Source organism: Antechinus flavipes, chromosome 4, assembly GCF_016432865.1.
Source record: "Antechinus flavipes isolate AdamAnt ecotype Samford, QLD, Australia chromosome 4, AdamAnt_v2, whole genome shotgun sequence".
Lineage (NCBI taxonomy): Eukaryota > Metazoa > Chordata > Mammalia > Dasyuromorphia > Dasyuridae > Antechinus > Antechinus flavipes.
The window spans coordinates 73,923,590-73,947,625 of record NC_067401.1 but is presented as its reverse complement, the minus strand read 5'-3'; the positions used below and the strand labels follow the sequence as shown (position 1 = coordinate 73,947,625).

The following is a 24,036-nucleotide window of genomic DNA, read 5'->3' as shown; positions in this document are numbered from 1 at the left end:
CCAAAAAATGTGCTTGAAATTGTTTTTCTGGCAAATTTGTTCAGATCATAAAACAATTTGTAATTTACTTTTAATTTTGTGGAAATTACACATCTCTATTACATCTTATGTTATGGTTGCATGTGAATAATTTGCCATTTCTTTCTATTTTCAATTGAACTGTTCAGTGGTCGGTGAAGATGGTAAGCCTTATGTGCTGATATATATATGTATAGTATTACTGTTAAGTAATCTCTTAAAGTCGTTTATATTTGGATAATTCAAAATTATTTGTAAATTATATCCCACTTTGCCAACTTGTATTTGTTTTTCATTTTAATTTTTATGATTTAATCCATATTCCATGTAACCTGGTATCTCTCATTTAATACTTAATGCTAGAGTAAGAATAGAAGACTAACTTTGAATTAATTGGTTACTTAATTATTTTCATTTAATAATTTTTCTGAATCACAAAGCATTCACATTTGATTTGAAATTCATACATTTCAAAAATCAGATTTTCTAAGAAAATGATTTCTACTTAACTAATTTCATTTTGGCAGATTTGTTCTAGTTCTTTATTACTTGAATGGAATAGAGACTAGAATGTTTATATTTCATGTCAGGACATTTTCCTTTAATTGAATATGGAAATAGACTCAAAACAGAATAATAGAACTATACTTTGAATATGACATAGAACTATCATTTGGAAGCCAAACATTAGTATGTTTAGGAATAAACCATATTTTCAGACTTGATTTGATTCTCTTAAAACCTCCCTAGATTTCTCTTACTTTGCTTTCAACAGAGCTATAAACAGAGTTGATGGTAATGGTCAGTGAAACTCTTTCCTAAAGTATGAATTTTGAAATAAAATTTGCTAAGGGGTAAGTGAAAATTTGAATAACATACATTTAAGAAAATGAAATGTTGTAAGAAAAGTAACATTAATTTCTCTAGTTTAAAAATAATATAAGATATTGAAAACCTTTACCATCACCATAGTTTTTCAAAGCCTGCGCCTAAAATAAATACAACTGCCATTGACAATTAAGTGGTAGAGTTAAAAAGGAAACTCATGTAAGGGATTCTTGCATTCATTTTCTTTAGTTAGAGCTTTGAGTAATTAAGTTCTTTCATCACTATTTCTTGTTATATATACAATAACATACAATAGTTTATCAATACAAGTTGAGTATTTGACTGAGGTCCTTTATGTTGAGTGCCTGGGAAGGTACACTGAGTCCATTGAGAAAATGCCTGAATGCCTTTTTGGAATCATTTGATTTTATATTAATTTGGAAATTAAAATGGGTTAAAGCTCATCATCAAAGTCTATGTTTTCATTTTGCAGAGACAGATGCAATAGAACATATGTTATATACAGCTGACACATTGGGTTACTTAATATTTATATAATTGAGACATGTACGTAATGTCCAAATGTGCGTGCATTTTCCAAATAGTGTTTACAAAACTAGTGCTGTACAATTGTTCAAGTCAAGTGTCATTGCCAAATTTCCTTTCCCCTTGACTTGCCTTTCTTTTTCTTATGCTTAAAAAATATCTTAAACATCATTCTTACTAAAGAGCTTTGGGTTAGAATTCTGTTGGTTGGGCAAATTAGCTAGTTTATTTGTTCATAAGATAAATCATGAATATTTTGTTAAGGACCAACTTAGTAAAGAACATTGTTGGGAAAAATAAAAAATTTAGATAATACAAGATACCTACTCTCATGAAGCCTTCATTTACTATTTTTATTTCTCAAAAGAGTATTGAACATAGCAGGATTTAATTTTTACTTAAGATGACAGTTCAATTTTTAATAGCTATTATCAGATCTTGTTTGAATATAAGAAATAGGTAGATCTGCCCATTTACAAACTATACAGATATTAAAATATATCACACATTGGATAATTTGAATTTTTAATGCAAGGTAAGTCATTCCCTGGGCAGCTAGATGGTGCAGTGGATAGAGCACTGGGGCTGGAGTCAGAAAGACTGATTTTCAAGAGTTCAAACCTGACCTCAGAGACACCAGCTGTGTGATCTTGAGCAAGTCACTTAATCCTATTTGCCTCATTTTCCTCAGTTGTGAGATGAGGTGGAGAAGGAAGTGGCAAACCACTTCTTTATCTTTGTCAAGGAAACCCAAATTCAGGAAGGGTTGGACAACTGAGCACATTTGAACAAGTAATTCACTGCATCAGTATTCATTCTATTCTTATTTTTAATTTGGTATTTTTACTTAAGTAGTATAGCATTGGGTTTAACATGGAAATGTGATTAAACTATAAACAAATCTTTTTGTAGTGGAGAAATGATATTTCTATTTCTTCGATGATGATGTGATAAACTTTAATCATTGTGATGCAATTCAGTCTTGAAGTTACCTTATGTAGACTAAAAGCTTATAAGTTTCCTTCATCGGCTGCTTTTCTAGTCTAAGATGAAAAGAATGGCCAAAATCAATTTTTTTCCTCAATATTTGTATTCTTAGTAAGCTTAAATATTTTAAACTAAGTCTCTACTTTGTTATGTTTTAAGTTAATTTGTTCCAGATCTCGTCTTGCAAATTTTTTGTCCTGTTTTTGATTTTTATTATTATTTATTAGTAGCAGTATTAATGTGAGTTTTAAAATAAATGCTGCTTCTTTCGATATCAGACTACCCGTGCTTTGGTAACTGCAGCAGGTATTCTTAGATTCAGATAAAATCTCCAGAAAATTTATTTAGTAGTGATATAGTCTCTTTATTTCAGGGTCCAGCATTAGAGGATTTCAGTCATCTACCCCCAGAACAAAGACGTAAAAAACTGCAGCAGCGGATTGATGAACTTAACAGAGAACTGCAAAAAGAATCAGACCAAAAGTATTTTTCTTTAAATCACGCAATATTGTTACTTTCAGAATCTGTTGTGAATGAACATCTTTAGATGTGACATGAGAAATTATCACTGCCTTTTTTTAATCAGTAGTTTCTTGAATGTAATTATTTTGGGAACAGAACATACTCTCAAACTTTGTAATAATTAGTTTTAATGTTAAAACTATCAATTTGGGAGGTTGGCATGTTAAAAAAAAAAAGTAATACATAATCTCTTTGAGTGTAGTTTGACATTTATTACTAGTCAGTATTACATGTTTTGTTTTTAGATTAATTGGAAAATAACCTGATCCATTTTAAAGAATAGATTCATTAAAACAATAGACTGACTTTGTGCATAAGTATAAATGTCTCTGGCAATATAAATGTAAAATTGTGTTTGCAATAGAAAGGTTGAAGATAATACATAAGGTGATTTTTTTTTTTTTGTAAACCATATTTCTGCCCCCAACCTCAGATTCTTCTTTTGCTTTTTTCCATTTGCCTTTTATTTTTTTTAAATGAAAGTAAAAAAAATGATATTATAAAGATATATTGACCCATTAAACTAGGGAAAATAGGTATAAATTATAGTTTACTGTTTGTGGTATTATGCAAGTATGTAAATAAGGCTTTTTTTAGGAAATTATTTTTGATATTGAAAGGTAATACCAACAAGGTGGTATTGAAGCCTACTATATATACATATATTTTATATATATATATATATATAGAGAGAGAGAGAGAGAGAGAGAGAGAGAGAGAGAGAGAGAGACACTGACTGACTTAGACTTTTAAATAAATGAAGATTACTGAATAAAAGCCATTGTTGAAAATGGTTGATTGTAGGCTTTTCTTTTGAAACAAGCAACAAATTATTTACTAGAAAATTATAGAATATTTGATAAAATTAGAAAATTATTTGAAAATTCACCAGGAAAAATCACACACATTCTGGGTATATATTGTTAATAAATGTAACAATATAATGATCTATCATTGGTGAATACCATCTGAAAAAACAATTGGAACTAATTTGATTATGCATCAGGACCCTTATTTTTTACTCCCAAATAAAAACTAGAAATCAACAGGCACTGATATCACTAATTCACTAATTATTAATAAGTTTATGAAGACAGTTATAAAGTTTCAGATAATTTACAGGTTTTTTTCTAAAGACCCATATGAACCATTTAGCCAAGAAGAGACTTAAGGAATGGGATATCATTTATTTTCCATTCTTGATTCAGTTAAATTAAATCAGTTTATACATATTTGCATTAACAAAGAATTCTAACCTGTTTAGTTTTTTTATACTTTCAAAAGAACTTTAACAAAATGAAAATTTATAATTCATTTTATATAAATAAGTTTTAATGAGAGAATTAAATATTTTAGTTTAAATTAAGAGTTGTGGTTATGTTTATGATCAGGTCATATGTAAGTGGTACCAAATAGAATGTATGCCTAGTTGACTTGTTTTTGTAAACTGGAAACCTCTGAAAGTGTAAAAATTACTTTTTATTGTATCTGTAACTAAATTGATTTTCTTTTCTGTTACAGAGATGCACTCAACAAAATGAAAGATGTATATGAGAAAAATCCACAAATGGGGGATCCATGCAGTTTGCAGCCCAAACTAGCTGAGACAATGAATAACATTGACCGACTACGCATGGAAATACATAAGAATGAGGTGAATCTATCATGCTGTTTTTATAAAGCATAAATGTTGCAAAATGTTTTCACCATAAAATTTCAAATTGTTTAAATCATTTGAAAACATGGGTAGGTAATCATTGAAATGAACCTTTTAATGAAAAGCTGTTTCAATAACGACAGCAACAGGTAACATTTATATAGTACCTATTGTGTGTGGCAGGCACAGTGCTAAGCGCTATGTCATTTGAACCTCACAATAATTCTGGAAAGTGGGTGTGATTATCATTCCCATTTATACAGATGAGGAAACTGAGATTGTCTTAGTGACAACCAATAAGTGTCTGAGGTTGAACTTGAACTCAGGTCTTCCTGACTTGAGGCCTAGCTCTCCATTCATTTCACCACCAATCTCTCTCTAGTTGAGATTGGACTTGCTATTGGACATTGCCAACAAAGGCATGGATGTGTGGTGTGGCTTTAATTTTTTTTTAAATTTTATCAAATTTAGAATAATCTGTGCCAGTTACTAGTTGTATGAAGTTAAAGAAATCCCTTACATCTCTGAGCCCCTTAGTCTTCCCATGTGTAAAATAGAGGTGTTGTTATTGATGTCATCCTTTCCGTTTTACATGAGGTCATGTATAGTATATGACTCCATCCCAACATGAGCCTGTGAGATAGCCTTATCACAATGTGGTTTTGATGACTCAATGAGATGTTATGTCAGTCTTTTATTAAGCTGTAAAACCTTATATAAATATGAATTGATATCATTACTCATAATTTTTTATGTGAAAAGCGCTATGACAAAATTGGAAGAGTTGTCCCTGGGACCCAGAACCCAGAGGACTTAAGTTCGAGTCTAGTCATTTACCCAGACTGTCTCTGTGGTAAAGTCCCTTCACTTTTCAGTGCTCCATCTTCTTCTTTAAAACTGTAATTTATTAGAGACTAGTTACCATTCTATAGTAATGAGTTTCCAAAACCAGAAATTCCCTTCACTGATGAAATGTTGATGTGAAGAAATCAATTAACAGTGTTCTTTTCTCCTAGAATTGAATAATTTAGATACATTTAAGCTTTCATAGTTTAAAAAGCCTGTATATATATTTTTTTACTATGATGCTTGTTTATTTTTCTTGTTTGATTTGTTTTCCTCTGAAGGCCTGGCTTTCTGAAGTTGAAGGTAAAACAGGTGGGAGAGGAGACAGAAGACACAGCAGTGACATAAATCATCTGGTAACACAAGGAAGAGAAAGGTCATTGTTTTATTTAAACCCATTTTTTTTTTTTTTAGGCCTTAAACTTTCTCCCTCCTTCCCCTTCTCCTTTTCCTCAGAATTCCTAATAACAGTGCATCTGGGATTTGTTTCCTGAGTTGACTCTCTTAGCTTTTCAAACAAATGGCATTCAGGGTGCTCTTGTCTTTTGCAACTTTGTTGTGGTGACAGTTCTCCTTTGTCATAAATAAAATAAATTTAAGGAATTTTGAATTTTAGAATTAACAAGACAGTAAACTGATTTTGTTTTAAATAAACTTAGTGAAATTTATCAGAAGACATGCTTGCTAATGAAATGTGATGTTACAGTTCTGGTTTTCTTAGACTGTTTCGTCAGAAGATGCCCTTCTCATGCTCTAGGTGTTAAAATTAAGGAGCAAATAATAGAAGAGTGGTCTTGATGTGATTCTTTGAATGTATTGCAGGAGGAATATTATTGTGGTTCTACAATTTCTAGCATGTTATGGGACTGAACAAATTTATAAACTTTGGGGCATTTTTTCCTCAAAGGAGTCAGGCTGTGATTTTATCATAAAGGAGGGAGTGAGAGAAAATCTGCAAATAGACTTCCTTTTGTTCTAGTGTGTTATACCAGAAAAAATCCAAAATTGTAAGAATTCCCAGGCCATGTTAAAGGTCTGTCTTCTAGGCCTTCCAGAATACTGATTGGTATGTATCTAATCCTTTAGACTTTGGTCTGATTGAAGGCTTAATCAGCACAAATATATGATAAAACGGTGGTTGGAAATTTAAACCTTTTCTAGACATCATGGTAATGTATTTAAAAGTCTGAAATAAATCCTTTTAGAAGTGCTTCCTAATTTGAATTATTCATACCATAGTGTTCTAAAATTAAGATAAATAATGATGCGTTTTCCTTCAGACCAGACGTTTTTGTTGTGTCATTGACCTCTTCCAAGTTATGAATCGCTTCTCAGAATATTTTTTAAATGCATAAGATAAAATACATAGGATAAAAATGGAATCCAATTATAAATTTTCCTTGGGAGATTTTGAGATTCACATTTAACATGTTAATGTGATGCTGGGGAGAGATCCCTGATAGTGATTTTCTAAAAAGTAGTCTTATGTGTGAAAGACTTGATGAGATTTATTTTCTTACAGCCCTGAGGGAAGTTACACAGATGATGCAAACCAGGAAGTTCGAGGACCACCACAGCAGCATAGTCACCCCAATGAGTTTGATGATGAATTTGAAGATGATGATCCCTTACCTGCTATTGGACACTGTAAAGCTATTTATCCTTTTGATGGTATGATGATTGATTTGATATATTACATTTGATAAAATTGGTCATTTGGGCTTTAGTCCACTTGTACAGTTAGATGCATCATTTACTAAGTTAATTTACCAGAGAGGTGGCTAGGTAGCACAATGAATAGAATACTGGCTCTGGAGTCAAAAGGATTCAAATCCAGCCTCGTATCCTTGACACTTTCTAGTTAGGTGACTCTGGGCAAGTCATTTAACCCTTCACACCCTTCCCTCCCCCAGTTAAATCACCAGAGCACCATAATTTCATGGCCATGACTTTTTAATGATTTATTTTATAGATAGTGAGCATTTTCTTTCTCTTCCATATAGGATGGAATATGACAAAGATGAAGTTTGTTGACTTTCAGGACAATGTAGAATAGGAGTAGGTAGTCAGCTCCAGTCCTTTATGAAACCAAATCAGTTTTTCACGGGCTAAAAAATGCTACCAAAGTTTGGGAAGGAAAGCTTGGTGGCAGTGGTTTCAAATCATTTTGTCCTCCTCATTTTCAGCTACAAGACTAGAAAAGTAGAGGAATTAAAATCTTGCTCTAATGTAAAATTGGAAGGGAATTTCAGTCTTCACTCCTTTAAAACTTAGAAAATGTTTAGATCTTTTTTGTTGACAGTATTGGGAACTATATTGGGACTATATTGACTATCGTAGTAAAAGCAGCAGTAGCAGAAGTAGGTACAAATAGTAGCAGCAGAAGCAGCAGCAAAAACATCTGCTTCTCAGTCACCAGGTAGCAGGTAGGAATGAGAGTGGAGGAGCTAGCCAAGTCACAGATATTCTTACTGCCAACATCAGCATTCCTATAACTGAACTCGAGTGGAAAAATAGGCTTTGTTAAAACAGTTGTTATCTGTTTCACAGACACTGTTTTTTATTTATTTATTTACTTTTTTTAAATTGAGGGTTACTCACACTTTGCAGATATTAATCAAAAGAATCATTTTAGCATAAATCACACCTGAGCACTGTCATCTCTTGTCTTAGGGCACAATGAAGGCACTCTGGCCATGAAAGAAGGTGAAGTCCTCTACATTATTGAAGAGGACAAAGGAGATGGATGGACAAGAGCCCGGAGGCAGAATGGAGAAGAAGGCTATGTGCCAACATCTTACATAGATGTGACTCTAGAGAAAAACAGTAAAGGTGCAGTAACTTATATCTAAACTCTAACCAGGCAGCTTCGTACCGTACGTTCCCCAGGAAAGAGAACTCTACATACACATTCAATGGGATGAAAAATATTAGGAAACATTTCATTAAGGGTATCTAAGGTTTATTGTTCACCATGTGAGCTTAGCTCAGGCTTGATGCTTAATTAAGAGTTGTGAATATTGTGGAAAGAAAATGTTCTTTTTATGTTTATTTTCTGACTTGAGCAAAATTCATTGGGATTTACTCATTGCTGTTGGCCTTATGTCCTGCATCAATCCACTTGAAAGATTCATGGTTTTCTATTTGACAAATCATAGCATCTTATCCATTGAGAAGATTCTTGTGGAATGAAAGCCTTTTATTTTCCTTGCTTCAGAAAACAAATAAGATAAAAGAGCTATGAGAAAATGAGACTACATGGGAATTCTAAAAAGCAAAATTCATAAAATTCTAGTAATATTTTTTTTAACAATGTAAGTTGTAAAGTGATAGTTCCCTCAAAAAATAATTCACTAATAACTGATGAATTTGGCCAAAGAAAAATGCTCATTTTCCCTTTTGTTTTCTAAGTATTTTGTAACTAGTCTTCTAAAGATGAAAATATGTTGTTCTGGGGCGGGGGGAAATAATTTGACCTAGTCACTTTGTATGTTTGTAAGTTGTGTGTTTCCTGACGAGGAAATGTTTTCTGAATTTTTAGCAATTTTCAATAATGTATATCTCACTAAATTCATCTTATCTTTGGCATTGCTCATCTTGAAAATACTTTTTTGGAGAGTATTTTTTTAAAGGGTTTTTTAAGGGTTAACATCTAAGAGCCCATAAGATGCAGCTTTCAAAGAAGTTGGAATCAGAATTTTTCAAATGCAAATATATTCAGTATTTTGTTTAAAATCTAAACAATGACAAAAAAAAAACTGAAAACAATACCCTCTTTATTGGTTCTGACTTAATCATAGTAAATGTACATTTATAGTCTCTGAATAAGACATCCCTTATGACTAAGAAAGCATATTTCTTCCAGTTCTTTCTGCTGCTTTTCATCAGTAAGGAAGGCTCTGTGGATGGAGTTTAGCTCTTTGTAGAAAGAATGGAGTAAGAGTGCTGGGAAAGTGACCGTACCGTAGTAAACATGGAGCGAAACTCACAAAGGACTTCTGCTGCGGGACTTGATAGGGGACGTTTGGGACTGGCACTAAACTGAACACCTCCTTCTCTCTTTCCAAAGGTCTTCAGTAATTATGTTCTTTTCTTTTTCCTCCTGGACTGCAGGTTCCTGAAGAGGGTTTCTGAGAAAATGGGCGAGATGTGGAAGGAGGTTACATGCAGCTGCTCTGGGGGGGAGGGTAGTAGAGTTGGCAGGCTTAAAGAGAGAGAATAAAGTAAATTGCATGAGTGCATGCAGGCATACATTATTATTTTTCACTAACCTCATTTCCATGCATTGTTTTTTTTAAAATACCATGATATTACAATTCCTCACAATTCTCCTTCAGAATTCTCTCTTCAAAAAAGGCCAAAACAATCATATCCACTTTTTTCCATTTGTTTCACTCTCCTTGTTAAAGTCAGAAAAACTGCAGTGATGATTTCTCCCTCGTTATAGTTGCCCCGGTAGGACTGTCTTCGTCCAGGCCCTGTTTTAACCGGTTGTTTGTTAGACCCATACTGTTTGTCAGTGTCTGCCTGTTCCGCCTGCAGGCTCGCCTAACATCCTGTTGCATGTCTAGAATGATTGGACTAGATTTGTCAGGCATGTCTTTATAACCTCTCGTTTTCAATGCTTGTGTTCTGTTTTACATTTGTTATGAAAACCACTGTTTTGTGAAACCTCTCCAGCACTAATGTTTTCATCCCAGTGTTCATGTATGCTGCTATAACGTTCCCATCCATTGCAACCATCATCATATTCCAGTTTTGGCATTATGAAGAAGTGGTCTATGGACCCTAAGTATTTCTGGTGATTAGAAAAAGAAAACATCTCTGCTCTAGCCTACAAAACAGAGAAAAGAACTCTTTGAAATGTGGTACATCTCCAACACCTCATTCTGAGAAGAACCTATAGTGAGCACTGAAATCCTGGCAAAGTAACACAGAAGATACTCACCATCGCAAGACAAATGACTCTTTTCAAAAGTCAGCTGCTTGCCGTTCAAACACTGCCTTAAACTAGAGTGCCTAAATCTGTTGATTGCCAACACTACCACTACAGTATCCCACAAAGGGCTTTGTGGATTGGCTTGGTCTGACCTCCTTTAACTCTCCCCAGTGCTGCTGCAGCTGCAGGAGCCATGGTAGGTGTCTCCTAGAGCGCTTCTACATATGATGGTGCATCTCTTCACATTTATGCATCAGAACTAAAGACGTGTGTCTATCCGTTTTACTTTACTAAATGTTTTCTAATAGAATTCGTATGGGGAACCCTCCATGCCCAGTTGTGTTCTAATTTGGAGTATTGAAGCTACCACTTAATAACTATATAATGAGTCTGTTCTCGTGATGCTTTCATTTTGAACCTGTTTAAATTTCAGTGGAACTTTGTAATGATTTATGTGCACTTTTACTTGTGAAATGGCAATTTCAATATGTTTATACATGTAAATAGTTGTCTGCAGTGCCCCATTGCTTATAATTGTCTTGCCTCCCATTTGTGATTTTGTTAATGACTCACCTCATACCTGATTTACTAGCGGAATAGTGAGATGGGGGGGAAGGGAAATACTTGTACCACTCATGCTTCATTAACTCAATTCTTTGCTGTTTGAGGGAGAAAGAGAATGTGATATGGTCTGTGTTTCATTGGATTTTAAGCAATATTTTAGAAGCCTTGTGACTCCTTTTAAAAGACTTATTTCCAGTGTTATTTGACTTGTACTACCAGTAAAACTAAAGCTGAGTGACTATTGTGTGGAAGTTGATTCCTTTATTAAAATGAATATGCCACTATTATACAGCTGATCGTGTATTACCTTTGGGGCTATGAAACTATCAAGTTTAGATTTTGGATATTGTATACAGGGTTATTTATATTATGTGACATTACTCAATACTGACAAACTACATATGTAGTTTTTAAAATCTAGTGCTTTTTTTCTTTTTAAAGATTAGCAGTGGGAAGGAAATGTGATCTGGCTGTTTGTCTTTTGTATGAGGTCTGGAGTTCTTGTGTTTGCCTGGCTAGCAGCCAACAGGTCAAAGTTTAAGGCTTCCTTGTGAGGACTAACTGTTCTTTTCAAGCTACTGTTTGATTTTCTAAAAGCAGGATTTGCTTCCTTTGGGGACAAGTCCCTTCATGTGGGATAGTGCAACCTGTATATGGGTTATTACATATAGGAAAGACATTTGTACTTGCACAGCTAGTTAAAATCATTCTGAAAATTGGAACCTGTGAATTGTCTTCAAGAAATCTTCAATTTATTCAGTAATTTTTACTCCTTTTTGTGCACATGTTGATTTCTTAATGGTAAATGCTTTGTTTAAAATAGTGTTCTCTGTTGAGAATATTTTCATGGAATAAACAATCTTTTCATGGTCAGTCAGGTATAGAGTGTGATGTCTTTTTTTTCCCTCTATAAACCACAAGTTCCACCCAACCTGTATAAATAAAAGGTTTAGGCAAGTATTCAGAACTGACTTGATATACAGGTAGAGGAGGCAGTAGTGTGCTGTCAAAAGACCTGGGTTTAGAACTCACCTCTTGAGTTTATTTAGTCTCTCTTAACCTTGGGCTGTAGTTTCCTCATCTGTAAAATGAAAGGGGTTTTATTAAGGCTACTGTGATGTTCCAGTTCTGGATCTACAATCATCCTGTGAACCTTTGACCAACCCTTTCCTAAGTTGAATATTCTCTATCTTCCTTTCCCCTTTTGTAAATTTAAAGTCATAGAGAAGAATCTCAATATAAGGAGAGCTATATGTGTCTTGGGGGAGGTTTGGTTTTCAGATTGCTTGCCTATGCACCATCAAAAACAATCCAAAATGTGGTCATGTAGTATTCAACTTTGATTACACCATCTCAACTATTAGTAGGTATTTTCTTCTCTGTTGCTAATACTGGAAGTTATCTTAGAATTCAACACAGTCAGAGAAATATGATCTCTTGTCTCGAGCTTCTTAATGAGAATATAGTTTGTGTATTTTGGGACTGATCAAATGTGAAACATAGTGACAATTCACTGGTAAATAATACAAGAGAAAAAAATGAAGGCAATAATAAGATAAAAAGAAATCAGATCCACAAGAAGCTCTCTAAGATGCAAGAGAAAATAAGGAAGACATCAAATTTCAAGGTGAATTATTTTTTTTCCAAAATTTAAAAACTCACCAAATTGCCTCATTTGCCTCAATGTGCTGTTTCTGTTGGGGATGGGAAAGTTTGCCTCCTGCTTGATTCTGCTCCTGGCTGTAATAACCTATGAATTATGTTGCTTGGAACTCAGTTGCATGATTGGCTATTCTAAAAAGGTTATTTATGACTTTTACCTAAATTCAAACAAAGAAATTTTCTCCTGGTATATATACAATAGATTAGCCTATGATCGTTAAGCTCATACACCTGTTTATTTTTTATATTGAAATGTTTCACTATGTATTTGTATGTATGCTATATGTATAAACTATGGTGTAGACCATGTTTTTTACTATATAGATCACAAGTTGTGTTTTTATATTCTATATATATGCATGTATAAGTATTGTAAACACTATAGAATAGACTTGTCTGGTTTATGCTATACTACAGTGTAGTAGAACATGCTATTATCTATTGTAGTATAGTGTAGACTCAACAATACTCTCTCTACTACTATACCATTTATAGTGTAATGCGTAATTTGGCACCAAGAGCAGATTGTAGTGTTTATCCACCATCATTATAGCCAGTGTGATAAGTGACTGCTGCCTATGCTTGCTATGTTAGGCAATTCTTTACTACCTAATTAATATTACTTTTCTATACTATACTTAGATTACATAACACTCCTGTACTATACTACAGAGCATACTACCCTACTCAACTAGTCTATGTATAATATGATGTGATATTTGAATAGGGTGTGAGTGGAATCCTAAACCATATATACAATTAGGAGAAAAAAATCTTAAAAACCAGGGATCCTCTAAAGATTATTTTACTGCAAATATGTACACATAAAAATGCAAGTATCACTGAATGTGAGAAAAAGAGCCACCTATAGCAATAAGAATCCAATTTATCTACTAGCATTTAAGAAAATTGATCCTTGACTAACTAAATCAAATATATTTTATTACTATCATGAATAATTTAATTTTGAAATTAAGACACTAGAGGTTCACATAAAGATATATTTTTATTTATGGATATTTACACAGTTTTCATATTCATTTAAAGAATATCATACAACTGATACCTTCTGAAATGTTTCATGCTGTTCTTAACCTACCTTTCTATTTACACATCTGCTACATAATCCTGTGGGAATTATAATTATTGGAAGTGGTCAAATGCAATTATTTTAAGAGTTAAATCTGATCAAAGGAGATCAGCTAACCCTGTCCCACAAGGTATTTTCTTAAAGTTGTCTAACAAATCATTAGCAACAGTAACATTAATAAATTATGATTCCTTTTAAAATCAGTAGTAATTTTTAACAATTTATAAATAAATGTGCACTGTGCAATTTACATTTTCAAATATCCTGTGGATACTAAAGGTTTCTATATTTGTCACATTTGTATTTAATTATTTTGTCAAATGATAAAAGTTTCCCAAAGAGAAAATTGGGTAAGGTTGAAATAATATCTTATGATTCTTTGAAGACTCTACAGAGTTCTGCATGCTTCAAAGGAGGAGGTTCTAATTTTCGTGAGAGTGCAGTTAAAATCTGGTTGAATTTCTCATATCTCTCAGTTTGATTGACTTGTGCTCCTTTGCTTCCCCATAGCAATCTCATCTGAAATTCAGTCTTGAAGATTTCATTCATCTCTTCATCTGCCTGAAAACCTAATAAGAGAAAAAGAAAAGAGCAATGTGTGATACCTGAAGTCACACTGTAGAGCTAAAAGTGAAAACCTGTTTATGTGAAATGAGAAAAATTTAATTCCACTTAAGTCTTTTGAATTATCAAGAATGGAAAACAGTGGTCACTATAACTGATCCTATTCTAAAGTTAGACAGGTGAAATTTAGCAGGCTGTACATACATGCAGTAAAAGCTGAGGATTGTTTAGCATGTTCTAAAGAAAGCTCGAGATGGGAATTTTGCAAAATGATACCAAGGTTAGTTAATGGGCTCAAATTGTAGCTCCTGTAGCTGCTCCTCTTTTTTCCCCCCAAAGATCTGTTTACTATGGGAATCTTCTATGATTTAGAAATTTTCATCACAAAGAGGAGAAGAAAATTGAAGATTGTCCAAATGAATTGAACCACAGGATTTCAGAGTTTGATGGGTGATATACCTTTTGTGATTCTTTCAAATCTAGTGTGTTAGCTATCTCTTGACTCTGTCACCTACCAATTTAATAAGCATGGTGCTATGATTTCATTCAAGGCACTGGTTATAATTAGCATGGATCAAGCACAGATCTTTGGGGCACTTACTCACCTTGATTAAAGGGGTGAAGGGGAGAGGGTCAGGGTAGCTTGAGTTGAATAGGATATGGAAAGAGAAAGGTTCCAGACAGTTCAGGAGGGTTGGAAGCTAGCTAGATGGAATTGTCCCATATCAGGTCAACATGTTAGAAAAGGTGAGGAAAAGTACAGGCCTTAGTATGTTACACACAAGATGGGATAAAGCAAAGAGGGAGAAGTGTTCTGCAGGAAACTGTTCTAGGAAACCAAGTCCATTTAAGGTCATGGAGACCACCAAAGTCATCATACTGGGGACTCAAGGAGGGAACCCAGTCTAAGTAGGAGCTTGATTGAGAAAGTATGTAATCTTGGAGTTGCTGGCTGCACTTTCCCTTCAATTAAATTGCAGTTTCAGAGCTGGAAAAGAGCTCTTTTTGTCTGTTTTGTGACATCGTGGCATATTATCCAACCTCTCCTTAAATGTTATCATTAGTTGGGGAACTCTCTACTGTTAAAAGCACTATAGAGACTGTGTTCCCTGAACACTTTGCATTATGTTGGAGAAAGGTATCTAGCCATAAATATATTTGGTGCAATGGAAAGGGCACTGCCTTTGTATCAGAAGATAAGTTCAGATCTATTTACTTAATACTTAATTTGTGTGACTATGAGAAAATCACTTCCTCTTCTAGATCAAAGTTTTCCCTACTGAAAAAGACCAGTTTGTATTTAAATACTTCTAAGGTCCTTTCCAGGTCTAAACTTTGTTCTTGTACCACACAGTAACTAACACTTTAATGTATTAGTTTCCTTATACTTGAATAGGGGGCCGGTACTCATCTACTTTCAAGGATACTACGGGTTAACTAGTCCTTGACCAGTGACATCTGGTCCTTCTCCTTCCCACATCCCTGTAAAGATGAAAAGAAATGTTTTTTTTCTGGGTGATGGGGTTTGTAACCTTGCTAATCAAACTCTGAGCCTTTGTTGAATTAAAAAATTCTTAGGTAATGGGGCAGCCAAGTGGTGCAGTGGATAGAGCACCAGCCTTGAAGTCTGGAGGACCTGAGTTCAAAAATAGCCTCAGACACTTAACATTTCCCAGGTGTATGACCCTGGGCAAAGTCACTTAATCCCAAGTGCCTCAGCCCAAAAAAAAAAAAAAAACGTTACTGTTCTACTCCTATTAAAGTTTCTGGGATCTTTCCTCACAAAACAACTTTGTGTTTTTTGCTTATTTCTGTTTATCAGTAAGACAGGCGTCAGAAGGGATATGGTGACCATCTACTTAAAAAAATTCTCAGCTTGGGATCCACAAACTTTTAAATAATAATTTGATAACTATTTCACTGTAGCTGGTTACATGTATTCATTTCATCCCATCCCATTGTGATTTACCTATAATCACATAATACAAATAGTAAGTGGCAGAGTCTTGATGTAAATCCAGGGATTCTGAAACACTGGAGTCACTGCATCACTTTTCTTCTCAATTAGACTTCATTATTAACCCGCAGTTTCAACAATGGTCTTAGTAATTCATCGCAATTCACATGCTTTTAAAGGTTTATGAAGTATAAACATTTTCTCATTTGATCAAATCCCTTATCAGAGATTGGAACACTTAGTAAGTTGCTGATAAATTTTAAATTTAACTCCTCTCCCTTTATTTTATAGTAAAGCTACTAATGAAATCAGGCAATAGAGGGAGAAACGAGAAACACAGCTAACACAGGCATTAATACTGTCAGTTTCAAATAGAGAATAAAATGATTACGAAAAAAGAAATGAACATTCATGCTTTCATCATTTTTACTTTTGTCTTCACCAAAGATATCAACAAAGATTGCTCAATTGACTGTATTTTGTATCATCAGCAGTAATGATAAACTGACAAAGCTCAGAGACCTATCCGCTTACCTTCGAGGATACTCTCTGCATTTGCCCGATACATGTCTGCAGCCTGGGCTATGAATCGGGCTGTTTCTAGATGGCTCAGCATGATTTCACAGCTTTGATCATTTTTTTCCCACATGTCTGTCCCTTCAAAAGTGACTACCTGCCGCTCCATCAAGGTCACCAGAGGCATAAGCAGTGGGACTGTTACCTTGTTTTGAGGAACACACATGGTCTCTGGAAAACAGAAATAGGTATATGTGGGTACCTAGGAATGAGAGAGGCACAGGAAGGTGATTGGTATCCTGTACAGTTTCATCAGTGGCAGTGGAATGGGCTGTCTAGGAAAGTCAGGTTCACCCTGAGTGGGTGGGTCTTTAAGCAAAGGCTGAATGAAGAGGAAGGGAATGACCCTAATGTGTCCACTATGTGCCAGCCACTCTGCTAAGTGTTTTATAAATATTATCTCACTGTTCCGATCTCCATTTTGCAGATAAGGAAACTGAATCAAACGGAGGTTAAATGGCTTGCCCAGTTCCATATCTGTTTAGTGTCTGAGGCCTGATTTGCTTTGAGGTCTCACTAACTCCAGCCCAAGTCCTCCATCCACTGAGCCCCCTGGCTTTTTGACATAGTAAAGGTTATGGTGATTCAATTCAATTCACCAATCTCTGTAGATAAACCTTTGCTCCAAGACAACCAGAAATGACAAACTCTTAGGCTTGGGGAGGGAAGAGATTGTTGTTTGCACTTAAGTGACACTTCACTCAAAACCCAACGAGACCTGGAGTGCCTACCTTTGCCTTCGTGTAAAGTTTTGCTGAAAGGTTTCAGTTGCTTTTCATAGAGGATTGCTGTCTGGGTGTACTGGTGTCGTAAAGCAGTCCATGTCTGTTCTAACCTTGTAATCTGTGAGGAGAGATGTCACAGTAACTCTTGGGAAAGCAACCCAGTAGTTCCCACATACATTGGACTAGGCCTAGGTAATTTAACTGCTTTTTTGTGAAACATTTCTTTTTTGCTTTAAGATCTTCAGGAAAGGAAAACCGACTAACTTCTTAGGCAGGCCATTGCAGTTCTGGAAAACTCTGATTTTTAGGAGGGTTTTTAAAAATTACCTGTCATCAAGCTATCAACTAATATAGTCTTTTTTTAAAAAATTTAACATGCCCATATATTCCAAATGTGATCTGATCAGGCTCAGAGGCATACTATCACTACCTACCCCATGATCCAAAAGGAATAGGGAAGAGATCAACATGGAATACTCTGACTTAACATAGGTACATTTCACTCTGAAGATAGTAATTGTCTATGCTAAATTCTCCCATACCTCTAATTTTTTCCCCCTTTTTACTCATCTCTCTTAATCAAGGCTTACTTACTCTTTAAACATAAAATTGTATTTTTTTTTTCTTTCCTTGCTCTCTCATGCCTTCTCATTTGTTATTAGGAATCTATATTCCAATGGGAGCACATAGATGAATAGATTTGGCCAGGATCGTATATGTACATGGACACACGGACACACACACACACATGTCTGGTGCCTTCAGTTGTTACAGAACTTATTTCCAGTTAAATTCAGTTAGTTATATTTACTTCTCTTTGTAATGGCCATATCTTTCTGGTTGAGAATATGCAAAAGCTATTAAATCTTGTTGATAGAATAGAAATCAACTTTGTGACATAGACCTAAAATCCTCAGGTTTTTTAAAGTATGTCTGCTTTATTCCCAGCAACTCTCACCATTTAAAATCTAACCTCTACACCTAAGGAGTTAAACCTGTGTCACACTGTTAACTGACTTCTTGTGATGATGTTGAGGAGACCACCTTTGGGGAAGTGTAACTAGGATCATACCACTTCCACAGAGCTGGGGAACCTCCTCCTTAGGTAATAAACGAGGCCTGTCTGGTAAGTCCCTAACATTTTAAAGCTGATGTCACAGAGGGTTAATAACCCAACCCTTTCACAAAATCCAAAAAAATTAGGAAAACACTGGTTTGAATGGATGATGGAAATGATTCAGGGGGATTATTCTTATTTTGGGTATTTTTTCCTCCAGGAGGGCTTTCTTTAGACATGTAATTCTGGAAATACTTCACAATGTATTGAGATCAAGAGAGGAACAATGTACATTAAACCCAAATAAATTCAAAGGATTTCTAGCTAGGAGAAACCTCATTTAGTTCAACTCCTTCATTTAACAGAGGGACTACAGGTTAGGATATTGTGTAGTTCTCCTAGTTCTCCTGTTGCCTTACTATCTTAGAGTGTGGAATCTCTTCTGATTACAGATTAGGATCGGAATCCCTAACATGTAATTGTATCTGTTTACACATCCTCTTATAGTAGACTTAGTTTAAAAAATAAAAATGGGGAAGAAATAGCAACAGGAGAGAAATGAATCACTTAAAATCACAATGGTGGTGACTATCACATTGATTATAGATTTGGAATTTTTAAGGGACTTTTAAGTTTGGCTCCCTATCTTTTTTTTCCTTTAAGTAGAAAAGGGGCCAAATTGGTGATTTCATTAGTGAGGAAACTCCCACTAGCTAGGCAGCTGTGCTCAGTAATTGTTAGATAATTTATAGTCTTAGAGAATTGCTTAACTAGCACATATTACCACAGAATTTAAACCCAGGTTTTCTTGATTCCAAGTCCCAAACTAGCTCTCTGTTCCCTGTACCATGCTGCCTTTCTTTATTTTACATATGAGGAAACTGAGGTCGAGACAAGATGTAGTATAAAGAAAATGACATTTCCAAAACATAAACAAAGGGAAAGAAATACACTTTGCATTGATTTTCTAGAAGCAGTGATGTATTTTGGTCAAGCCATGAAATTGCCAGGTCTCTCAGTGACTCTTGGGGGGGAGGGTGGTAGACAACTTTGGCTTCTTTAGTATGATTGTTGCAACTAGGTAAGAGTCCTGACTTAGATTTGATACAGTCTTCAATATAAAGAAAAAATTCAACAAGATAGGAATTCTGAATCATGATAGGTGGCTTTTAACATGTCCATTCCCTTCTTGATACTTTTCCCACACAACAGGTTCTCCTTACTTGGTTTCATAGGCTCCCAGAACTAGAGGAGACCTCAGAGACCACTTCGTTCATTTTCATCCTTTTATAGATGAAGGAGCTGGGGCCCAACAAAATTAACTGGTTTGTTCCACCAAGGTCATACAGCTTTTAATTAAGCATCAAAGCTTGAACTTAACCCCACATCTCTCTTTGTTCTTCCCAGTGTACCACTCTGCCTACTTTGCTGGACCTCTCCTCTCCCTTCTTTAGACATAGTGTCTTGGTCTCTCTGGGTTCTCATGGTCATTTCCCACAGCTTTTTAATTATTGCCTCTTGGAAAGAACTTCATTGACCTATATCTCTTTGCCCCTCCCTCCCTCCCACTTCTACAATTCCATATCTCAGACTATGCTGGCTGGATATCTCAACTTGGATATCCAACTAGCAACTCAAAATTAATAGTTTTAAACTGAACTCATTTCTCCCTGATCTAATTAGGTCTTCTACTGATGAAACCATCACCACTTGCTGGAATAGAAATTTGGAGTCATTTTTGGCTCTTCCCTAATTCACTTACTTCCCATGTCACAAGTCTTCTTGAATCTGTTTCCCAAAACACTCACATTTCTCCCTTTCCCTTCTACTGCAGCCATCCTTAGACAGACCTTCATCTTTTATCATTTCTACGACACGTTGCCTCTTAATTGGTCTTCCCTTCCTTTAGTCTATCTTATCCTATCCTGCCAACCATCCATTTACCATATGGCCACTGAGAGTCCTCCTAGGGCACCAATATGGTCATTGTATTCTACTAAAAACAAAACGAATTTCAGGGGCTTCCCAGTATTGAGTATCATATAAACTTGTGATTCTAGCATTCACACTCTAACTCCAGTTTAAGTGCCTAGCAAATAGCAGGTGTCTAGGAAATGTTAGTGGATTTTGTTGGTGAACTCTGTTCCAGCCAAATTGGAACTCAGTTCTATCATTCTCTTATTCCCATTCTCATCCTACATTATGCTACCTCCCTGCCCTTATTTGTGCTATCATCTTTTATGTTTGGAATGGATTCCCTACTCTATTCCCAGAATATCAAGAAACACCTCAAGGTCCATCTCTTATATATTCTCCAACATCCATCCCCATTGCAAAGGATCCCCCAGACTGACAAGGTTTGTGTCACATCTCCCATGTACCTTATGTATAAAGTGTCTACACAATTGAATTCTATAAAAGTTCTTAGTTTTTGAATTCCAAATGAGATGTCTTCAGGAGATTATTCATGCACAATTCACTGTCCCCAAGACAAGTTTCCCAAATATTTTAGGCTTCATAGAGTTAAACACTATATTGTCAACACATACAAAGATCCAGACAGAAATATGTTGTTTTTGGCAAACATAAGCTACAGCGTGGCATACCATCCTAATTGGTTTCTCACAAAAAACATTGATTTTTTTTCTTTTGGATGACACTCCTCATTGTACATCAGAGGCACTTGCTGACTGTCAGCAATTATCCACTGTTTTAAAAACAGAAAGTACTTTGCACAATACTTTCAGCTGCCCTCCTAATCAAAGGCAGCTTTTATCATGGATTCAATTCAATTTACTTATTGAATAAAAACAGTTAAGAGATTTGCCTGGCTGACAAACCTATTAAAGAACATTATCTCCACCTAAGAGGCCACAGAAGACAGAATGATCACTTACTTGTGGCATTTCCAAGGCTTTCATGATGGCAGAGAACGCATACAAGTCCCCCATGGAGTCCTTCAATTCCACAGCTACCTGAATGATCTTATGGAGGGTTGCTGCTCTCTCCTCCAAACTGCCCGTGCAGCCGAGGATATCCACCGCTATGCCTATGGCCATGGTGTTGTGTCTGGAAGGGAGAAGGTGTGAGGTCTTGGTGACAATGATCTCATCTTAAGTACGGGAAGCCATCATGTGAAGCTCAGGACGACACTGCTGGCTCCCTCCAAGCCATTCTCCTCAGTGGGAGGCCCAGGCTTCAGGCAGACCACCCACAAATCTTAGGGAACCTCAGTTTCCTCCTTAGTAAAGTGCAGATAGCATTTCATTCACATGTTAAGTACCTACCTTCACATTTAGGGAAACAAATCAAAGCAGTCTCTCCTTGCACTGAGTTTTAATAAGTTCCCACACACTCACTAGCTATGTGACCCTGGGCCTGAGCTTCTACCTCTGTAAAATGAGGAGAATAATAGGGTTGTTGATGAGACTCGAACACTTAGCACAGTGCCTGGCATATAGCAAATGCTATATGAATATCAGCTATAATTATCAAGGAGCTTATATTATGTTGGAGAGAAATGGCATGGATAGAGATAAGTAAGGGTGAGATAACACTGGTACTTGTGAGCCCAGCCTTGTCGGTGGTCTCTCCTTAATTCACAATGGAGGTGAGACAGGGAACTGAGCACAACTTGTTGGAGAGACTGACTTCCTCACTTAGACTCCCCTAGAACACAAGGGCTATTCATCAATTCTCTCTCCGTGGTCTATAATTGATCCATCTTTTCTGCATACACATTTCTTTGATGACATCTAACTCCAGTTCTTCAGAGTTCCTTATTTGGCCTTGTTTGTTATATTGGTATTTGTCAAAGTCCAACGTATGCTTTCTACACTATTTACATCACTTAAGATGGCTGTTTTTAATTCTTTAGACACTAGTATTCCATGACTTGGAAACAAATAACATCACTAATTTTTAATTCTAAAGACACTAATGTTCCACAACACCACTAGGATGTTGAAATTTAAAAATTGGAGCTTGTTCCAAGGGGAAAAAAGTCCCTTTCAAATGTGATGGTACTTATTTCCTAAATTTCTAGTTTTCACACCAGATATTTAATATGATTTATGTGGTATTTCAACAGTCCAACATTTATTAAACACCTACTATATTTCCAATGTTATGTTAGTGAAAAACGGAGTAACACACCAAGGCAAGCAATCTAAGAGTAATATAACATATATTCAATTATGATAAAAAGCAGAATGTAGCAAGGGAAAAGATAAGATCTAAAGGTCCACTGAGCAAATTTCAGGAAGGAAAGCTCACATTCAGCTTAGGGAGAGGGAAGAAGGAGAAGGAAAGTTGGGCCCTTCAAGGAGAAGAAAGATTTCATAAGGCTGAGCACATTCTGAACACAAGGGACAGCTTTGGGAAAGAAAAGAAAGGGCAGAGACACGGGAAAGCTTCAGCACCACGGGAGATGGAGTGTTCTGGTGGGCCAAGGCAGAGATCTAACTGCTTTCAATGGAAACAGTTATTTGTGAGCTTAGCCCAGAGGACCTGCCACCACCTACCAATACACTCACTCCACAAAACTTTATTCCTTTTCTAGTGTGGTTCAGACCCACTGAGACGATGCTTTCCTACCAGACTTTGCTATCCTTCCTCACGGACTCCTACCATTTATTCTCGAGTCTCTTTGACTTTGAAAAGGACAAAGATGGAAGGAAAGGTCGCAGTATAGGAGGAAGGAAGAACTAGGATCTCTCTGTCTATAGGGTTCTTGGACTCCACCAAGGCCATGTTTTGGGGCCAGCCAATTCCCCAGCTGCATACAAAGAGTTCTTTTCTCCCCCAAAGCAGGGACACAAACAGCTATGACCTCTATGTCCGGGAAGCATCCTTTTCCCTCTACAGAAACCTCCATCTCTCTCAAGGTAGACAGCCAATGAGCACCCCCTCTGTTTCACACTGCCCTGTCCCCCTTGGGCTGGGGATACACAATGGACTCATCCATTTTTTCCTTCTAAATGAGAGGGATGACATCATCTTGTACCCGCCCTCAGAGGACCAGAATGAAGAGTGACAGGGAATGTTTACCTTTCGATGATATCCAGGCGCAGTTGGTGTCCATAAGGCAAGGTAATGAGTTCCAGACCCGAGCTTACACCCATGATCCTTTTCATCTCTTCAGAGACCTCTAGTATCCTAGCAACCTGTCAAGTGGAAAAGTTTAAATATATTGAGAAAATTGACTTGACGTGATCCTGGATTTAATGTGTAGCAAAAGCTACAGAAAAACAGAGCCATCATGCATATGTTTTGTAAATAAAAAGCTTTAATTAAAAAAAAAAAAAAAGAGGCACATTCAAAAGTATTCTAAGAGTACTCTTATCTAAAAGCTTATCCATTTTATATAATGATGTCCACACTAGGAAGTGAAACATGGGGGAAAGAAGGCAAAAGGGACCGAGTTATTTGGTCTCCAGAATGTGTAGAGTTGGCAAAAATTTACAACCAAAGAAACCAAAGCTCATGCCAGAAGTATC

At 35.8% G+C, this 24,036-nt stretch overlaps 2 protein-coding genes across 7 annotated transcripts in view; one reads left to right on the top strand and one right to left on the bottom strand.

Annotated features, from left to right (window-relative positions):
• FNBP1L (formin binding protein 1 like) overlaps window positions 1–11,780 on the top strand; it is a 117,257-nt gene extending 105,477 nt beyond the window's left edge. For 2 of the 4 annotated variants that reach the window (XM_051993324.1, XM_051993325.1), the window contains 5 exons: window positions 2,753–2,862; window positions 4,423–4,555; window positions 5,686–5,780; window positions 6,927–7,075; window positions 8,078–11,780. In XM_051993324.1, coding sequence (XP_051849284.1) covers window positions 2,753–2,862; window positions 4,423–4,555; window positions 5,686–5,780; window positions 6,927–7,075; window positions 8,078–8,256 — 666 coding nt within the window. In that variant the 3' untranslated portion in view covers window positions 8,257–11,780. Of the gene's footprint in view, window positions 1–167; window positions 183–2,752; window positions 2,863–4,422; window positions 4,556–5,685; window positions 5,781–6,926; window positions 7,076–8,077 lie in introns of all 4 variants that reach the window. The other 2 variants (XM_051993323.1, XM_051993322.1) reach the window with 2 other exon arrangements.
• A 1,776-nt stretch (window positions 11,781–13,556) lies between these two features.
• The window catches only part of BCAR3 (BCAR3 adaptor protein, NSP family member), a 165,860-nt gene continuing 155,380 nt past the window's right edge, over window positions 13,557–24,036 (bottom strand). For all 3 annotated transcript variants that reach the window (XM_051993319.1, XM_051993320.1, XM_051993321.1), the window contains 5 exons: window positions 23,588–23,703; window positions 21,436–21,607; window positions 17,488–17,599; window positions 16,715–16,927; window positions 13,557–14,228 (listed from right to left, as the gene is read on the bottom strand). In XM_051993319.1, coding sequence (XP_051849279.1) covers window positions 14,029–14,228; window positions 16,715–16,927; window positions 17,488–17,599; window positions 21,436–21,607; window positions 23,588–23,703 — 813 coding nt within the window. In that variant the 3' untranslated portion in view covers window positions 13,557–14,028. The remainder of the gene's footprint in view (window positions 14,229–16,714; window positions 16,928–17,487; window positions 17,600–21,435; window positions 21,608–23,587; window positions 23,704–24,036) is intronic.